The sequence below is a fragment of the Gekko japonicus genome, unplaced genomic scaffold, assembly GCF_001447785.1.
Source record: "Gekko japonicus isolate JY-2015 unplaced genomic scaffold, Gekko_japonicus_V1.1 scaffold210, whole genome shotgun sequence".
Classification (NCBI taxonomy): Eukaryota; Metazoa; Chordata; class Lepidosauria; order Squamata; family Gekkonidae; genus Gekko; species Gekko japonicus.
In genome coordinates, this window is record NW_015168658.1 from 263,871 (window position 1) to 284,600 (window position 20,730).

General features: G+C 49.4%; 1 protein-coding gene across 2 annotated transcripts in view; it reads right to left on the bottom strand.

Annotated features, from left to right (window-relative positions):
• The window catches only part of LOC107113843 (lipoma-preferred partner homolog), a 430,270-nt gene that overhangs the window by 44,996 nt on the left and 364,544 nt on the right, over positions 1-20,730 (bottom strand). For both annotated transcript variants that reach the window (XM_015415237.1, XM_015415238.1), the window contains one exon: positions 8,576-8,745. In XM_015415237.1, the coding sequence (XP_015270723.1) occupies positions 8,576-8,745 (170 nt within the window). The remainder of the gene's footprint in view (positions 1-8,575; positions 8,746-20,730) is intronic.

Sequence of the window (20,730 nt, forward strand, 5' to 3'; positions counted from 1 at the left end):
CCCCTATGAACATTGTTAGTCCCCTGTCTAAAATGTGTAACTGTACATCGCTTTGAGCCCACTGGGGAAAGCGATTAATAAATTGAAAGTATTATTATTATTATTATTATTATTATTATTATTATTATTATTATTATTATTTCTTCTTCTTCGAAGTCTTTCACATCATCTCCTGCCGGATCCTGTTTTATCTGGGCATGCCAAGCAGATGCTCTGTCTATGAGCCCCGGCCCCTCCATGTTGGGGACCCCCACCCTCATGCATGTAGGGAGAGCGGCTGGCCATTCCCCATGGCGATGTCTTCCCCCAGAAGGGCTGCCCTGGTGTGGGACATAGAAAAGTTGGGAACCCCTTCTGCCGGAGCTGAGTCTTTTTGGTGAGGAGTTAGGGGAGGAAGCCCTGCTGTAGCGGCTAGGGAAACCACCCGCAGCGTGTTGGAGAGGGTTCCAGACAGCCGCCTTCGTGGGCGTGGCGGCACCTGTCGATTCACAGGGGGTTGCCATGAGGCAATTTTAGCATCTTGGGCAGAGGGAAGCCGATGAGGTGCCGGAGCCGAGACGAGTAATGGTGAACGACGAGAGAGAGAGAGAGAGAGAGATTGAGGACGAGAGAGCGAATATCCTGACCGGCTAATTGGAAGCACAATCATGAGACGAAGCATTTGCAATGCAAACCACGCAGGGCTGGGCCGCTGCTGCATCTCGTCTGCTTTCCATGCTAAGCGACTAATTCTGCACCTAGCGCGGGGAGGAGGGGTTTTTTTTTGGGGGGGGAAACACGGTCTGAGGATCTGGATTCTCTCCTGCCTGATCCTAAGGTCTGAGGGTGGGCCTCAGGGCTGGGATGCCGGACGATGAGTGCAAGGGGACCCCCTGAATCGTAAGTCCCAGGCAGTGTTCCCTCTCAGCTGAGTTAGTGCGAGCGAGCTCACAGTCTTTTTTAGCCTCCGGCTCACACATTCTTGTCTTGGCTCAGGAAGGAGGGCTCCAGAGCAAACGTATTTAGGCAGGAGCCAAATAGCTCGCTGACCACTTTAATGCCAGGAGCTCACACAGTAGAATTTATGCTCCCAAGACTCCACATCTTAGAGGGAGCTTTGGTCGTTCACAGGGGTCGTTTCCTGCAGGAGCGCACAGGAGCGGAGCTCCGGCAGTAAAGAGCCCAGGGGGCGGGCCCATGCAACAAGCCCCACCCCCTCCTCCCAGCAGCCCTCAGTCAGAGCAAGAAGCAGCCAGATAAGTTGCAGAGCCCCCCCCCCATCCAAAACAATCCAGTGGCACCTTTAAGACCAAGTTTTATTCAGGTACAAGCTCTCCCTCCTCTGCGAGGACAGATCTGCACGTTCCCCCCCCCCCTTAGCTAGGAATCCAAAACAGTCCAAAGGAGCCTGAGTGGTGGGCGTTGCCTTCTGACACACGTCCGGTGATAACAATAAATACAGCGGGACCACAGAGATACTGCACTCCGTGAAACAACCACAAAATATCCCGTGAAATAACTACGTTCAAGGTCTGCTACCACTCAAGGTTTTTATAAAGGCGTATGTTTAACACAATGCATATATCAAAAACAATACATAAAATAAATGTTTCAGTTAGCTTATGACACTTAACACTACGGCTTGGAAAAAAAAAAAAAAAGCCTTCCCAGTCAGACCAATGAATAGGCTATACACAGTCCATAGATACACTAGGAGTGTATGAGCCCATTTGGGAGAAAGAAGAATGTTTAAACAGTATGGTTCCATAAGAATTTGGCTCTGAAGAAGAAACATAGTCGAAACTCTCGCGGCCGACAAGAGAAGTCAGCCAGCCTGTTACAGCCTCCTTGCAGAAACTGGAAGTTGGCAACTGAGAAAAAATCAAGAAGACCACAGTGTATCTATGGACTGTGTATAGCCTATTCATCGGTCTGACTGGGAAGGCTTTTTGTGTATTTTCCCAAGCCTTAGTGTTAAATGTCATAAGCTAACTGGAACGTTTATTTCATGCATTGTAATGTTGATTTATGCATTGTGTTAAACATACGCCTTTATAAAAACCTTGAGTGGTAGCAGACCTTGAACGTAGTTATTTCACGGGATGTTCTGTGGCTGTCACATTTGCGGTGACGTCAGGGGGCGTGGCACATGCAAATGAGCTATGCTAATGAGTTACGCTAATGAGCTCCTGCACCTCTTTTTCTACGGAATGACCCCTGGTCGTTCATATTCGCTATCCAGAGCCTGGGGCGGGGAGGGGGACAACTTGACAACCGTTGTGGGGGGTTTCTTACAAGCACATTTTTGCACGTGCCGCCGGCCGGTTTGGAAGCAGATGTAGCAAGAGGGGCCGTGCGCATTCCCGATTCGCTCGCTCGCTCTCTCCCTCCGCGCCCAAAGGGTCGTGCTGGCAGAGGCAGCCAACTCCTGTTCTTTTATGCCTTATAACAAAGATAAAGATGATAAATCTAAAGGAGGACGAGAGGACAAGCGTCCCTCTGCGTCTCTTTGCTCATCCTCTTTATCATCCAGCCGAGGAAGTTGACTGAATCTCCGCCAAGGATTCACTCAGGCTAATGAAGTGCGCAAGTAATGAGATTGAACAATCGCAGGCCATTCTTAACGGGCGCTTCGTGTGGCAGATGCCCCTCTAGACTCCTGAAGGTTCGCAGGGGAGGGGGAGAAGCAGCCACGGTCCGCTCTGGAAGGGTCTCCCTTCGCGGGTCGAGCACCACTGACGGCAGGCCCCCCCCCCCCCAGTTTCCATGACACAGGGTCTGAAGCGGGCCTGACTGAGCGGAAACTTAAGCCTGGCAAACCATAGATGAGGTTGTAAAAAAGGCTTTCTGCGCGTGCTCAGAGACCTCATCTTTACGATTTTGTCATATGGGCTGAAGAAGCAGTTTCCTAAACTAAACCTTGGGCACATACTGATCTTCTTCCCTCTTTGGACAGAAGAAGAAGAAGAAGAAGAAGAAGAAGAAGAAGAAGAAGAAGAAGAAGAAGAAGAAGAAGAAGAAGAGGAAGAGGAAGAAGAAGAGGAAGAAGAAGAAGAAGAGGAAGAGGAAGAGGAAGAGGAAGAGATTGGATTTATCCCCCGCCCTTCACTACCCGAAGGAGTCTCAGAGCGGCTTACAATCTCTTTTCCCTTCCTCTCCCCACAACAGACACCCTGACAGGTAGTTGGGGCTGAGAGAGCTCTTTCAAGAACTCCTTGTTACCACAAAGATTTAAAAAACCAGATATGATCATACATGTTATAACTACTGCTAGGATTTTGTATGCAAAATACTGGAGGAAAGAAGAAGTTCCATCAAGAGAAAAAACAAATGATTAGAAACGGCAGAGATGGACAAATTAGCTTTGCTATTACAAGATAAAAAAGAAGAAACTCTTGAGAAAACATGGTCAAGACTTTATAAGTGAATTGAGGCGTACCTGCGAAGATGCACATTATAATTAGTAAATTACAACTGTAATATAGCTTAAAACGTTCCTGGCGTATATAACATTTAACTTGATTAGGTGCACAAAAAAAATGGCACCCTATATGTAAAACATTGAAGAGTTACAATGAGTACAAGCCTCTTGTTTCTGTGTTGTCACGTCTTGTGAACTGTGTTCTTTGTAGAAAATCAATTAAAATCTATTATTAAAAAAAACTGATGAGAGAACAGCTCCGGGAGAACTTGTGATTGACCCACGGTCACACCAGCAGCTGCATGTGAAGGAGTGGAGAATCAAACCCGGTTCTCCTAGATTAGGGTATGTGCTCCTAATCATTACATCAAGATGGCTCTTAGGGTTAGAGCCAGTTTGGTGTAGTGGTTAAGTGCACGGACTCTAATCTGGGATAACCAGGTTTGATTCCCCACTCCTCCACTTGCACCTGGCTGGATGACCTTGGGCAAGTCGTAGTTCTGATAAGAGCTGTTCTTAAAAAAGAACAGTTTCTGTCAAGAGCTCTCTCAGCCCCACCTACCTCACAGGGTGCCTGTTGTGGGGAGGGGAAGGGAAAGGAGTTTGTAAGCCACTCTGAGACTCCCTTGGGTAGTGAAGGGCGGGGTACAAATCCAATCTCTTCTTCTTCTTCTAGGTGAGGCCTGGAGAACTCTTGGATAGGGTTGTAAGAGAAAGGAGACTGTAAGCCACTCTGAGACTCCGAGTGAAGGGCAGAGTATAAATCTTATCTCCTCCTCCTCACTGGGTGACCTGGGCCCAGTCACACACTAAGAAGATAAGAGAGGCCAATGTTGGATCAGGCCAGTGGCCCATCCAGTCCAACACTCTGTGTTACACAGTGGCCAAAAATACCAGGTGCCATCAGGAGGTCCAGCAGTGGGGCCAGAGTTGGACACTAGAAGCCCTCCCACTGCTGCCCCCCCCAGCACTCTCAGTCTAACCTACCTCACAGGGTTGTTGCGAGGATAAAAGGGGGGGGAGAGACTACGGTAAGTTGCTTTGGGTCCCCATGGGGAGAATGGTGGGATAGGAATAAATATTAAGTGTGGATGTTGGGGATGGAACCTGCATGCAAAACAGGGACACTACCGCTGAGCCACGGGTCTCCCCTGTATGTGGGACTTGTAATACTCCTGCCCTGGCATGTTCCCTCTAAGCTGTGAGCGTGAGCGGCCGCTCATTAACACCGGAAGCCCCACTCAGCAGCAATCCGGAGCCGGGCAGGGTCTCGCACCACCCAGTACCCATTTTAAGATTACACCGGCTGGTGACCGGAAAGAAGCCCACAGAAAAAACCCCACGGTCATAAATACTCACAGGAAAAAAAGCCCACATGGCAAAATACCATAGATCAGATAAAAGGAAGTCCTTCTTCACCCAAAGACTGGTGAACACATGGAATTCACTGCCACAGGAGGTGGTGGAGGTTACAAGCATGGACGGCTTCAAAAGGGAATTAGATAAGCATCTGGAGCAGAGGTCCATCCGTGGCTATTAGCCACAAGGTATAGATAGGGGCTCTTGGTCTGGGGCAAGTGGTGCTCTGTCTTCTTGGTGCTTGGGGGGGGGGCAACAGTGGGAGGGCTTCTAATGTCCTGGCCCCACTGCTGGACCTCCTGATGGCACCTGGTGTTTTTGGCCACTGTGTGACACAGAGTGTTGGACTCGATGGGCCACTGGCCTGATCCAACATTGGCTTCTCTTATGTTCTTATGTTCATGTAAAGCGCCATAGATTTATAATTGTGTATAACCATTCATCTGCATTTATGGGAATGAACAGGTGTTACTTAGATTTTACAGCCAGTTTGGTGTAGTGGTTAAGTGCGTGGACTCTAATATGGGAGAACTGGGTTTGATTCCCCACTCCTCCACTTGCACCTGCCGATGTGACTTTGGGTCAGTCACAAGCTCTGGCACAGCTGTCCTTGAAAAAGAGCAGTTTGTGTCATAGTTCTCTCAGCCCCACCCACCTCACAGGGTGTCTGTCATGGGGAGGGGAAGGGAAAGGAGTTTGTAAGCCGCTCTGAGACTCCTTTGGGTAGTGAAGGGCGGGGTATAAATTCAATCTCTTCTCTTCTTCTACATTGTTGTTTCAGGATTAAAGCATGTCATATTCACATGCAACAATTTGTGTTGTGATTTTATCAAGCGTGGGCTTTTAGAATCATAGACATAGAATGTTAGAGTTGGAAGGGATCTTGCAGGTCATCTAGTCCAGCCCCCTGCCCTCTGCAGGAGCACAGCCGAAAGATAGCCCTACGACATAGCCGGAAGATGGTCGTCCAGCCTCTGCTTGAAAACGTCCAGCGAAGGAGCATCCACCACCTCCCGAGGCAGACTGTTCCACTGCTCAACCACTCTGACAGTTAGGAAGTTTATCCTGATATTCAGCGGGTAATGATTCCTTTTATATGTATGGGCTTTTTCCCCATGTGGGCTTATTTCCATGTGGGCTTATTTCCTGTGAGCATTGACATGGTTTTTTTCCTGTGGGCTTTTTTTTCATAGAACCACACTAGCTATATTCTGCTCAGGATGTGTGAACTGCTCTGCTCAGCAGGGTGGGGGTGGGGGATTAGAGGGACCACTGCTGCCCAGCCCGATGAAATAAAAGAAATGTTTTCCAACAAGCCTTCCTCTCCCACCACCAGGGGTCATTTCCTGCAGGAGCGCGCAGGAGCGGAGCTCCGGCAGTAAAGAGCCCAGGGGGCGGGCACATGCAATAAGCCCCGCCCCCTGCTCCCAGTAGCCCTCAGTCAGAGCAAGAAGCAGCCAGGTAAGTTGCAGAGCTCCCCCCCGCCACCCGGTCCAAAACAGTCCAGTGGCACCTTTAAGACCAAGTTTTATTCAGGTACAAGCTCTCCCTCCTCTGCGAGGACAGATCTGCACGTTCCCCCCCCCCCATAGCTAGCCATCCAAAACAGTCCAGCGGAGCCTGAGCGGTGGGTGTTGCCTTCTGACACCCTTCCGGTGATGTCAGGGGGTGTGGCATATGCAAATGAGTTGTGCTAATGAGTCATGCTAATAAGCTCCTGCACCTCTTTTTCTACGAAATGGCCCCTGCCCACCACCAACGCACTGAAGGTCAACTTGAAAAAATTGGCCTTGCATTGCCGTTGAAGGCGGAGGAGACCGAGGCTGCGGGGTGTTGCCTTCAAGCGGGGGTCTGAAACCTGACAGCTGTGTTTGAAGGCTCTCTGTGTACCGCCGCTGACAGGTGTACAACAAAGAAGGTTTTGATCTCCTGGCTCTGCGGGGCATGTGGCTGGTCGGGGCCTGGAAGAGGAAATCTAAGCTGCGAGGCAAGGCACAGTGTCCTCTCCCCTGTTCGCTCCCGAAAGATCCACGTTCAGGGGATGTTCCCAGGCAATTAGGCCCCCCGTCAGCTGCCCCTCGTCTCCGGTACGGAATGTCACCTCATTAGGAATGCGCAGGGCTTGGAAACAGCTCACAAAAGCCACCATTGTGGAGGGAAAACGAGGGAAGAAAAAGATGCCACAAACTGATGGGCCAAGCATCGCTCCTGTTACCTCCTGTGTTCTACTCTGTTTTCCAGCCTGATAACAAAAAAAAATTATCTTCAGGTGGGCAGCCGGGTTGGTCTGAAGCAATAGAACCAGGGGTCATTTCCTGCAGGAGCGGCAGGAAAGAGCCCAGGGGGCGGGCACATGCAACAAGTCCCGCCCCCTGCTCCCAGCAGCCCTCAGTCAGAGCAAGAAGCAACCGGGTAAGTTGCAGAGCTCCCCCCCCTCGGTCCCCCGGCCCAAAACAGTCCAGTGGCACCTTTAAGACCAAGTTTTATTCAGGTACAAGTTCTCCCTCCTCTGCAAGGACAGATCTACACGTTCCCCCCCCCCCAATAGCTAGCAATCCAAAAGAGTCCAGTGGCACCTTTAAGACCAAGTTTTATTCAGGTACAAGCTCCCCCTCCTCTGCAAGGACAGATCTACACATTCCCCCCCCAATAGCTAGCAATCGAAAAGAGTCCAGTGGCACCTTTAAGACCAAGTTTTATTCAGGTACAAGCTCCCCCTCCTCTGCAAGGACAGATCTACATGGTCCCCCCCCCCAATAGCTAGCAATCCAAAAGAGGCCAGTGGCATCTTTAAGACCAAGTTTTATTCAGGTACAAGCTCCCCCTCCTCTGCAAGGACAGATCTACATCCCTCCTCTGTGAGGGCAGATCTGCACGTCCCCCCCCCCCAAATAGCTAGCAATCCAAAACAGTCCAGTGGAGCCTGAGCGGTGGGTGTTGCCTTCTGACACACTTCTGGTGATGTCAGGGGGCGTGGCATATGCAAATAAGTTACACTAATGAGTTATGCTAATGAGCTCCTGCACCTCTTTTTCTACAAAATAACCCCGATACCTCCCTCTTCCACACCCCCAGTGATTGCAATTGGAGTGGCTCTGCTCACCCCCCCCCCCCCCGGAGCAATCTCCTGTTCCCTCCCTTGCACCAGTAGCTTGCGGGCCGGTTCTGGCCTTACGTTTGACACCCCTGTCCTAGAGTATAAATCGTTCCGCTTGGGGACGCAGTGAGAATCCCCTTTCCTTGTCGACGGGCTATCTCAACTTGAAAATTCTGTTTCGTGAACGGGAGCGCGAGACATGGAAGAGACAGGGAGCCCAGGGCAGAGATCACCGATGCTGAGCCGAAGCAGGGGTCATTTCCTGCAGGAGCGCACAGGAGCGAAGCTCCAGCAGTAAAGAGCCCAGGGGGCGGGCACATGCGACAGGCCCCACCCCCTGCTCCCAGCAGCCCTCAGTCAGAGCAAGAAGCAGCCAGGTAAGTTGCAGAGCTCCCCCTGGCCCAAAACAGTCCAGTGGCACCTTTAAGACCAAGTTTTATTCAGGTACAAGCTCTCCCTCCTCTGTGAGGGCAGATCTGCACGTCCCCCCCCCCCCAAATAGCTAGCAATCCAAAACAGTCCAGTGGAGCCTGAGCGGTGGGTGTTGCCTTCTGACACACTTCTGGTGATGTCAGGGGTGTGGCATATGCAAATAAGTTATGCTAATGAGCCCCTGCACCTCTTTTTCTACAAAATTACCCCTGAGCCGAAGGACTGCCTAGCAGGGCCACATCCCAAGGCGAGCTGGTCCACCCTCCCTGTCTCACCCCTCTACTTACGATGTAGCAGGGCTCGCAATAGGCCTTCTTCTCCACTGCGTAGAAAGGCTGGCCCCGGAGCTTGTTCCCGCAGGTCATGCAGGTGAAACACTCCACGTGGAAGACCTGGTCCATCGCCGTGCAGCCCGTTCCTTCCCCCACGACATTCTCTCCGCAACGTGCGCAGCGGCCTGGACGAGACAAAGAGATTCAGGGGTGGCAGGAAGCGTATTTTGTTCTCAGCCTGAAAAGAGAACCAGGTCAAGAATAGCCCAGCAAGATCAGGATCTTGCTAAACCAGCATCATTTTTCCAACCCGCAATGTAACAACACCTGCACGGAACGATTCCCTGGTCGGCTTGTTTATTTAAAACACTTGTTAGACACCTTTCTTCCTTATGGAGCTCAAGGAGGCTTGCAATATAAATCTAACACATAGCATACATGATCTTATATTCTAATAACCACCCTCATCTGCGGATAGTTACATCCACAGATCGGGGCCACATGGAGGCTAAACAGATTCATCTTTCAAACTTGGGGCATTCCCCAGTTTTCCAGAAAAATCTGAAATTAGGAGGAGGAGGGGGAGGAGGAGGAGATATGATTTATACCCCCTGCCCTTCACTCGGAGTCTCAGAGCAGCTTACAAACTCCTTTCCTTTCCCCTCCTCACAACAGACACCCTGTGAGGTAGGCGGGGCTGAGAGAGCTCTTTCGAGGACTGCCCTTGAGAGAACAGATCTGACAGAACTTGTGACTGACCCAAGGTCAGAGAACAAGTATAAAGAAAACAGTCGTGAGAGTCTGACCCACAAATCAAGCAGTCCACAAGGCTTGCAAAAAATGCTTCCTCTTTATTACAGTCTAAATTCCTACCAATCATAAGAAAATGCTAGAACAGCAAGAGAGCTTTTGTACCAGTTTGGTGTAGTGGTTAAGTGCGTGGACTCTAATCTGGGAGAACCGGGTTTGATTCCCCACTCCTCCACTTGCACCTGCTGGATGACCTTGGGCAAGCCATCGTTCTGATAAGAGCTGTTCTTGAAAAAGAGCAGTTTCTGTCAAGAGCTCTCTCAGCCCCACCTACCTCCCAGGGTGTCTATTGTGGGGAGGGGGAGGGAAAGGAGTTTGTGAGCCGCTTTGAGACACCTTTGGGTAGTGAAGGGCAGGGTATAAATCCAATCTCCTCCTCCTCCTCATCCTCTTCTTCTTCTTCTCTCTGTAAGTAAGACTGCATTTGGATTTTTTACTGTTTTTCATTGTTTACATTGCATATATTCTACGAATTGTATTTTTATACACTACAGAATATTCCTGAGGAAGATCCAATTTTGAAACGTTGTTATATAATCCAGAGACAATGTTGATGAAGTATCTTTGATTAGGTATCTTTGTTCTAGGATTTCTCTGATTAGGTCGTGTTTGTCGATATTTGTCTTGCCCAAGGTCATCCAGCAGCTGCAAGTGGAGGAGTGGGGAATCAAACCCGGTTTTCCCAGATTAGAGTCCGCGCACCTAACCACTACACCAAACTGACAAATAAAAAACAACAACAAATAAAGGGGGGTTTAAATCCCCCTCAATGCATTTCTAGAGAGATTGGATTTATACCCCGCCCTTCACAACCCAAAGGTGTCTCAGAGCGGCTTACAAACTCCTTTCCCTTCCCCTCCCCACAACAGGCACCCTGTGAGGTCGGTGGGGCTGAGAGAGCTCTCTCGAGGACTGCCCTTGAGAGAACAGCTCTGAGAGAACTTGCGACTGACCCAAGGTCACCCCAGCAGCGTTGTCTGCTCATGCAAAGACAGACGCTTTTAGGAGCCGCTCCGGCCCAGTCCAGCAGCAGATCCCGGCAGCCACTGTGGGCCTGGTCCCAAAGTCCGAAGGAGAAGGATGCTGGCACCTGGGGCGTGGCGGTGGAGGAGCATACCAGCAACCGTACCGGGGTCAACCATAGAGGGCTCTGGCAACAACACCAACTTTGGCAGCGGCCACAGAGGACAGAAGCAGCTGTGCCAGGGCTGGCAGCGGGAGACCCCAGACTCATTAGAAGACGTGCCAGGCTTGGTCCTGGGGGTATATGGAATCCCCTTCTGAAGTCTCCCCCCCCCACTGAGCTACGTGGGGAATTAGCAGCGACGGGTGTAGGGATCCCCACGTGTAATTCTGAAAACCAAAATTTTAATCAAATGCAGCCCTCAGTAAAACTCTCTTCTCCTTACCTTTAAAGCCCTATATGGCCAGGGTCCGGCTTACCTGAAAGACCGCTTTTCCCCATATAGACCCCACAGAGCACCCAGAGGGTACAACAGCGTCTAACTATTCCGGGCCCCAAGGATGCGAGGCTTGCCGTTACCAGGGCCAGGGCTTTTTCGGTGGCGGCTCCTCACTGGTGGAATGAGCTCCCGGAGGACATCAGGGCCCTGCGGGACCTTTCACAGTTCCGCTGGGCCTGCAAGATGGAGCTCTTCCGCCAGGCTTTCTAACAGGAACCGCCACCACTGTTGCCACCAACGATCCCATGTGTACATTGGGAATACTGGACTGGCCCACTACCGATGGTGCCATTCAAATCTGGCCCACAGGACTGGCCTGAAGAACAGAAGATGACCGGAATGAAAACGCACACCATCCACTTTAAGATCATTTAATACTGCGAGCATCTTAATGTTTACTGTTGATATATTAAGTATGTTTTATGCTATCTTAATGTTTTATGGTTTTATGTGGAATCGGCATATTTTGCCGTCTTTGGAAGCCGCCCAGAGCCTGTTTACAGGGTGGGTGGGGTATAAATATAAGTATAAATAAATAAATAAAGACTGGAAGGAGCCAGGCACACCTTCTATGGTAACACAGCAACCAGTGTTCCCTCTAAGCTGAGTTAGTGTGAGCTAGCTCACAGTTTTTTAGCCTCCGGCTCACATGTTTTTGCCTTAGCTCAGGAAGGGAGGGCTCCAGAGCAAACTAATTTATGCAGTAGCCATATTGCTCACTCACAGCTTTCATGCCAGTAGCTCGCAAAGTAGACTTTTTGCTCACAAAACTCCACAGCTTAGAGGGAGCATTGACAGCAGCCACACATTTTTTCTGACCACAAATGTGTTGTGTTGGAGTATTAGTGGTCGGCAGGGCCACGGCACCTGTGGGATCCAAAACAAAGAGTTTCCCCCTCAAATGGCGTGGCCCCGCCCCCAGTGTACGATGTCACTTCCGGGTGACGCGCACGCGGGGGTGGGGTTTCCCCCGGGCCCGATTTTCGTCCCGTCAAAAATCGGGCCGTCAAAGCGGGGGATTCCCTGCCCCCCGGCCCGATTTGGGAACCCTACTGGAGTCCTGAGCAGGGGGGGGGGGAGACCAGATGGCCTCTATGATCCCTTCTGACTCCATGATTCTATTTGAACATCAAATCGTAAAAGAAAAGGGGGAAAGCCAGCTGTAAACTCCCCCCCCCAGACCATCTCAGCCTAGATATTCTTGTCCCTGTCTGTCAAAAGACTGACTGAATAGAAAAGTGTCAAAAGGTGACGGTTCGATCCCTGTCCTGGAAAAGAAATCCATAACTGGAAAGCGGGGGCACGCGCCTGAGACCGAGCAGGGTGGAAGCAGCAGGCCGAGGGGGCGAGGACGGAAACCTCGTCCGCCCGCGGCCGAACATCCGACGCTGTCCTCGAAACGCTGTTCTGTCATCAATATCCCCTCATTAGGAATAATGATTTTTCCACATTCCCTGCCAGTTGGTTCCCTGAACCGTCCAGAAGCCGGATGTGTCTTGAATCTCTAAAGCGCACTTATTGGAGGGACTCCTGATGTGGCGACTGTTAGGAAGAAATAGCAACCGGAGGAGGAGGAGGGCGCTGCGGGAACGGCGGTTATTGATGGTACCTGCGGGAACCCTCTAGTGGATATTGCGCTCCAGAGTATTTACATAAGGAAGACATTGTGGCGCGCGGCCTGCGAGAGACGACACGTTTGCTCTGTCTCTTGAGCTCTTTGTCATGCATCATTTTGCCGCTGCTCAATGGGCTCTGGGGAGCGACGGGAGGTGCACAGCCGTCTCAAGGTTGCCTCGTGGCAGTTGAGAGCCGGAACGTTTCGGCGGCTTCATCTGGGGGCGTTCCTTTGTTCGCACAGCTAGCCCCGGCCTAGTCCTTAGGCTCAGGGTGAGGACGAATCCGCTCAGCCTGCAAAAACCAAAACGAAGCCTCTCGGGCTGCATTGACTTTTCCCTCCGTTGTTTGACGAAACCCACGTTGGAACAGAAATTCCCCTCTGCACTGCATGCTGCTTTCATTTCCTTTGATTATCGGGTTTTATGGTAGCCTCCACACTCCATGCCGCTTTCAAGTTCTTTGATCCTCAGATTTTATTGCACCTTCTACATAGATTTATGGCCATTTTATGGCCATTCAGGGGTGACTTTGCAGTCAGTACGGCATCGCCCTGAGGTATTTGAATGTGGTTTTGAGCTGCACTTCCCCCCCCCCCAGTTGAGAAAATGTGGAGTGAACGCTAGATGCAGAATCGCCCTCAGTCTCGACAGATCTTCAGGAATTGGTCGGTTTGTCGTGGGAATGGGAGCTCTTCCCAGTCTCCCTAGGGAACAGCTAAATTCGAGTCCAGTAACACCTTAGAGACCAACAAGATTTCGGGGTATAAGCTTTCGAGAGTCAAAACTCCCTTCAGAATTCTGACTTGTATCTGATGAAGGGAGCTTGACCCCTGGGGTGTCGAACTCATTTGTTATGAGGGCCGGATCTGACATAAAGGAGCCCTTGTTGGGACGGACCATGTGTGTCATAAAATGTAACGCCAGGTAGCGAAGAGATAAACTTTATAAAGCACACAAACATAAAGGTGGTTTTTTTACTTAAAATAAAAACATGCTTAAAACATTAGCGCTCTTGCAGTATTTAGTTTATTTAACAGTGTCTGATAACTGACACCTCTTGCTCTGAATTACTGCATCAAAATGTCTGTGCTGTTGCAGTCTTGAGTACGCTGTTCAGGTGTGTATCTGTAAGCTGCAAACCTACGATGACGCAGCAGCAGCAGAACTGGAAGAAGAAGCAGAAGACAGCCAGTTCCACTGAGGGCCTGATAGAAGCCCTCTGGGGGCCTGATCCGGCCCCTGGGCTGCATGTTTGACACCCCTGACCTAGAGCATCCCTGAGAAGTGTAAGTCCAGGCACTGCTGGAAGATGGCCCATTCTCACCACCCCCCTAAGCAGCCGATTCCACTGCCAAACTTTGTTGTTGTTCAGTCGCACAGTCGAGTCCGACTCTTCGCGACCCCATGGATCATCTCCCGCCAGGCCCTCCTGTCTTCCGCCGTCCTCTGAAGCTGGCTCAATTTCATGTTCGTTGCATCGATGACACTGTCTAACCATCTCATCCTTTGCCGTCCCCGTCTTCTTTGACCTTCAATCTTTCCCAGCATCAGGGTCTTCTCCAGTGAGTGCCACCTTCTCATTTGGTGGCCAAGGTATTTGAGCTTCAGTTTCATTATCTGGCCTTCCAGGGAACAGTCAGGGTTGATTTCTTTGAGGATTGACTGATTTGTTCTTCTTGCAGTCCAAGGGACTCTCAAGAGTCTCCTCCAGCACCATAGTTCAAAAGAATCTATTCTTCGGCGCTCGGCCTTCCTTATAGTCCAACTCTCACAGCCATACATGACTACTGGGAATACCATTGCTTTGACCATGCGGACTTTTGTTGGCAGGGTGATGTCTCTACTTTTTATCATGCTGTTTAGGTTCGCCATCGCTTTCCTCCCAAGGAGCAGGCGTCTTTTAATTTCATGGCTGCAGTCACAGTCTGCGGTGATCTGGGATCCCAGGAACGTGAAGTCTGTCACTACTTCCACGACTTCCCCTTCTATTTGCCAAGGAGTGATGGGGCCGGATGCCATGATCTTAGTTTTTTTGATGTTGAGCTTCAAGCCCACTTTTGCGCTCTCCTCTTTTACCCTGAGCAAGAGGCTCTTTAGGTCCTCTTCACTTTCTGCCATTAGAGTGGTATCATCTGCATATCTGAGGTTGTTGATCTTTTCCCCAGCAATCTTAATTCCCGCTTGTGATTCATCCAGGCCAGCATTTCGCATGATGTACTCTGCATATATATTAAATAAGCAAGGTGACAATATACATCCTTGTCGTACTCCTTTTCCTATGCTGAACCAATCAGTTGTTCCATATCCGGTTCTAACTGTCGCTTCTTGGCCCTTATACAGGTTTCTCAAGAGACATGTGAGGTGGTCTGGTACTCCCATCTCTTTAAGGACCTGCCATAGTTTGTTGTGATCCACACAGTCAAAAGCTTTAGCATAGTCAATGAAGCAGAAGTAGATATTTTTCTGGTACTCTCTTGCTTTCTCCATAATCCAGCGAATGTTGGCAATTTGATCTCTAGTTCCTCTACCTCTTCGAAACCCAGCTTGTACTTCTGGTAGTTCTCTATCCACGTACTGTTGAAGCCTAGCTTGTAGGATCTTGAGCATGACCTTGCTAGCGTGTGATATGAGTGCAATTGTGCGATAGTTTGAACATTCCTTGGCATTGCCCTTCTTTGGGATTGGAATGTATACTGACCTTTTCCAATCCTGTGGCCACTGTTGCGTTTTCCAAATTTGCTGGCAAATGGAGTGCAGAACTTTAACAGCATCATCTTCTAAGACTTTGAATAGCTCAGCTGGAATACCATCACCTCCACTAGCTTTGTTGTTAGCAATGCTTTCTAAGGCCCATTTAACTTCACATTCCAGGATGTCTGGCTCGAGGTCAGTGATTATACCGTCGTGGTTGTCAAGGACATCGAGGTCTTTCTTGTATAGTTCTTCTGTGTATTCTTGCCATCTTTTCCTAATCTCTTCTGCTTCTGTTAGGTCCCTACCGTTTTTGTCCTTTATCATGGCCAGCTTTGCATGGAACGCTCCCTTGATTTCTCCAACTTTCTTGAAGAGATCTCTAGTCCTTCCCATTCTATTGTTTTCTTCTATTACTTTGCACTGTTCATTCAGGAAGGCCTCCTTATCTCTCCTTGCTGTTCTCTGGAAATCTGCGTTCAGTTGGGTAAATCTTTCCTTTTCGCCTTTGCCTTTCGCTTTCCTTCTTTCCTCTGCTATTTGTAAAGCCTCATCAGAAAGCCACTTTGCTTTCTTACATTTCTTTTTCTTTGGGATGGTGGTGATTGCTGCCTCCTGTACGATGTCACGAACCTCTGTCCATAGTTCTTCAGGCACTCTATCTATCAAATCCAGACCCTTGAATCTATTCTTCACCTCTACTGTATATTCATCAGGGATGCGATCTAGGTCAAACCTGAATGGCCTCGTGGTTTTCCCAATTTTCTTCAGTTTAAGTCTGAATTTTGCAATGAGTAGCTCATGATCTGAACCACAGTCAGCTCCAGGTCTTGTTTTTACTGACTGGATAGAGCTTCTCCATCTTTGACTGCAAATTATATAGTCAATCTGATTTCGGTGTTGCCCATCTGGTGATGTCCATGTGTAGAGTCGCCTCTTAGGTTGTTGGAAAAGGGTGTTCGCTATGACCAGTGTGTTCTCTTGACAAAACTCTGTTAACCTTTGCCCTGCTTCATTTTGCTTTCCAAGGCCAAACTTGTCTGTTATTCCAGTTACCTTTTGACTTCCTACTTTAGCATTCCAGTCCCCTATGATGATGAGGACATCATTTTTTGGTGTTAGTTCTAGGAGGTGTTGTAGGTCTTCATAGAACCGGTCCACTTCAGCCTCTTCTGCATCAGTGGTTGGGGCATAGACTTGGATTACTGTGATGTTGAATGGTTTGCCTTGGAATCGGACAGAAATCATTCTGTCATTTTTGAGATTGTATCCCAGTACTGACTTTTGCACTCTCTTGTTGACTATAAAGGCCACACCATTTTTTCTACGAGATTCCTGGCCACAGTAGTAGATATAATGGTCTTCTGAGTTAAATTCGCCCATTCCTGTCCACTTAAGTTCACTGATTCCTAAGATATCGATGTTAAGTCTTGCCATCTCATTTTTGACCACGTCAAACTTCCCTTGATTCATAGATCTTACATTCCAGGTTCCTATGTAGTATTGTTCTTTGCAGCATCGGACTTTCCTTTCACCATCAGACACATCCACAACTGAGCGTCCTTTCGGCTTTGGCCCAGCCGCTTCACTCTTTCTGGGGTTACTTGTACTTGCCCTCTGCTCTTCCTCAGTAGCATATTGGACACCTTCCAACCTGAGGGGCTCATCTTCCGGCGTCATATCTTTTAGCCTTTTGGTACTTTCCATGGGGTTTTCTTGGCAAAAGTACTGGAGTGGGTTGCCATTTCCTTCTCCAGGGGGATCACTCTTGGTCTGAGTTCTCTGCTGTGGCCTGTCCGTCTTGGGTGGCCCTTCATGGCATAGCCCACAGCTTCATTGAACTGCTCAAGCCCCCTCGCCACGACAAGGCAGTGATCCATGAGGGGGACTGCCAAACTACTCTTATGGTAAAAATAACTTAAAAGTCTGCCGTTCCACTAGAAAAGCTGCTTTTCTCATTTCCTCATGGGCTGCCCAGGGTTGCCAACTCGTGGGTTTGGAAATTCCTGGAGATTTTGGAGGTTCAGGCGGGGTTTAATGCTATAGACTTCACAGTCCAAAGCAGGGATTTTTTTCTTCTGTTGTCCAGAGATCAGCTATAATTCCAGGCGATCTCCAGGCCCCACCTGGAGGTTGGCAATGCTATGATGCGGTCAGTGGTGCAGTTCAGCAAGGTCCCAAGCCGCACTCTTATAGAAGGTTCCTTTGAAAAGTTGGTCTGCACATCTAAAAGCATTTTTGGTGACTGTTGGCATTATAGCAACCTACAAGGGATTAGCAGCCCACAACAATCACTCACTTCTCCTCAAATCTGAGGATTTGTAATGTGGGCAGGCTCACCTAAACCCCGTCATAAGAACATAAGAACATAAGAGACGCCAATGCTGGATCAGGCCAATGGCCCATCCAGTCCAACACTCTGTGTCACACAGTGGCCAGAAATACCAGTGCCATCAGGAGGTCCACCAGTGGGGCCAGGACACCAGAAGCCCTCCCACTGTTGACCCCCCCAAGCACCAAGATGACAGAGGATCACTTGCCCCAGAGTCCCTATCTATACCTTGTGGCTAATAGCCACTGATGGACCTCTGCTCCATATGCTTATCTAATTCCCTTTTGAAGCCATCCATGCTTGTAGCTGCCACCACTTCCTGTGGCAGTGAATTCCAAGTGTTAATCACTCTTTGGGCGAAGAAGTACTTCCTTTTATCCGTTTCTAACCCGACCGCTCAGCAATTTCATGGAGTGCCCACGAGTTCTTGTGTTGTGAGAAAGGGAGAAAAGTACCTCTTTCTCTATCTGCTCTTTCCCATGCATAATCTTGTAAACCTCGATGATGTCACCCCTCAGTCGTCATTTCTCCAAGCTAAAGAGCCCCAAGCGCTTTAACCTTTCCTCATAGGGAAAGTGTTCCAACCCTTTTATCATTCGAGTTGCCCTTTTCTGCACTTTTCCCAATGCTATAATATCCTTTTTAAGGTGTGGTGACCAGTTCTGCACACAGTATTCCAAATGAGGTCTCACCATTGATTTATAGAGGGGCATTATGATATTGGCTGATCTGTTTTCAATACCCTTCCTAATGATCCCCAGCATAGCTTTGGCCTTCTTTATTGCAGTCACACAGTGTCTCGACATTTTCATTGAGTTCTCTACTACAACTCCAAGATCTCTCTCTTGATCAGTCTCTGCCAGTTCAGACCCCATCAACGTGTATTTATAGTTAGGATTTTTGGCTCCAATGTGCATCACCTTGCACTTGGCCACATTGAACCCCGTTTGCCATGTTGACGCCCACTCGCCCATCCTTGACAGATTGCCCATCCTTGACAGATCCCGTCAACAAGTTTGTCTGCAGATGCCAATGGAGGGCTCCAGTGAGCCAGTCACCATCTTCGTTCTCACTGCTTTGATATTCTACTGCTGCCGTTCCACCGTGTTTTTAAGAAGGCAGTCTCTCCTTCTTCCTGGAAATATCGTCCCAGCCAACGGGGAGCTCCTGTATTAAACACATCGACATCCTGACCTTACAGAGACATGATGATGTCATGACGCTTCTGGGATTAGCATCGCCCTCACTCTGAAATGGGCAACCCCTTTTAACCTCTTTTTGGAGAAACTGCCGAAGTACATACATTACGGCGTGGCTCAGTGGTAGAGCCTCTGCTTGGCATGCAGAAAGTCCCAGGTTCAATCTCCGACATCTCCAGTGAAAAGCAACAGGTAACAGGTGATGGGAAAGACCTCCACCTGAGACCCTGGAGAGCTGCAAAGAGGGGCTGTGGCTCAGTGGCAGAGCATCTGCTTGGCATGCAGAAGGTCCCAGGTTCCATCCCTGACATCTCCAATTAAAAAGGACCGGGCAATAGGTGATGGGAAAGACCTCCACCTGAGACCCTGGAGAGCTGCAAAGAGGGGCTGTGGCTCAGTGGTAGAGCATCTGCCTGGCATGCAGAAGGTCCCAGGTTCAATCCCCGGCATCTCCAGTTAAAAGGACCGGGCAATAGGTGATGGGAAAGACCTCCACCTGAGACCCTGGAGAGCTGCAAAGAGGGGCTGTGGCTCAGTGGTAGAGCATCTGCCTGGCATGCAGAAGGTCCCAGGTTCAATCCCCATCATCTCCAGTTAAAAGGACCAGGCAGGAGGTGATGGGAAAGGCCTCCACCTGAGACCCTGGAGAGCTGCAAAGAGGGGCTGTGGCTCAGCGGCAGAGCCTCTGCCTGGCATGCAGAAGGTCCCAGGTTCAATCCCCGGCATCTCCAGTTAAAAGGACAAGGCAGTAGGTGATGGGAAAGACCTCCGCCTGCGACCCTGGAGAGCCACTGCCAGTCTGAGTAGGCAATACTGACCTTGGTGGACCAAGGGTCTCATTCAGTAGAAAGCAGCTTCATGTATTCACGTGCTGTCTTCTGTCAATGTCTACTGACAGTGGGTGAAGACTATTAAAGGGGCCGTGGACCAATGGAAGAGCCTCTGCTTTGCATGCAGAAGGTCCCAGGTTCAATCCCGGGCATCTCCGGAATATTCTACCATTTCAACAAGTTTCTTCTTCTGAACGAAGATGAAGAAAGATGAAGAGCATGTAGTGTTTTTCTGGTCAGTTTTTCAACTGGTAAATGCCATTAATATTCACTGATGTGTCATGGCATTATTGGAACAAGAGTTCACAATAGTTCTTGGTAGGCATTCCACAGCATGTTGCCCACCAAGAACGATTGTAAACTAAGAAACCAAGCCCCGTGGCACCAAGCCACGAGAAACCTCCATCCAAAGACAAGGAGCCAGTAACTACCACTCTTTGGGTGTGATCGTCCCACCAATTCCTTATCCACCTAACCATCCTTAAAATCTAATCCACAAGCCTCCAACGTGCCGATCAAAATATCACGGGGAGCCTTATTAAATGCCTTACTGAAATCCAAATAAACAGTCTCCACGGCATCCCCATGATCTAGCAAACCAGTGACCCGATCAAAAAAGGGAATGAGATTACCCTGACGAGACCAAGTAGGAACAAATCCACCCTGACTATTTCTTATCACCAGTAGAGGGTTAGCCAGGAACTCCCTCTCTTAGCAAGCCCCTCGGTTTCAGAGAGGAATGTTATTTCAGTCTGCCAGAAACCCTCGATACAAACTCCTAGCATGGGGCGGAGGGGGGGGGGGAGGTTGCATCTGCCCTGATGCTTCCGACTTTATTTTTAATTCCTCGTCTTCTGAATTGATGCCACATCCAATGAAAGCGAATGAAACTAGAGAAGGATGTTGTGAATGCGACGGCGGTGGGAAAGTCAGCAGCCGCTACACCCCTTCCTTGACTGAATATCTTCCTGCCAGTAGCCCTTTCCGGATCAGAACCGGCCTTTGCAAACCTGCCAATCTGGCTTCCTGCTCTCATTTCACCGCTCCAGCAGTTGACCTTCAGCTCCCCCCTCAAAGAAAACACACCCCATCTCCTTTGCTGACAATTCAGTGGACTTATGCAGTTTCCCTTTCCAACGTTGACTGCCTTGGACTCCAGTTCCCTTGTTATAGAATCATAATAGAATCATGGAATGTCAGAGTTGGAAGGGACCTTGCAGGTCATCTAG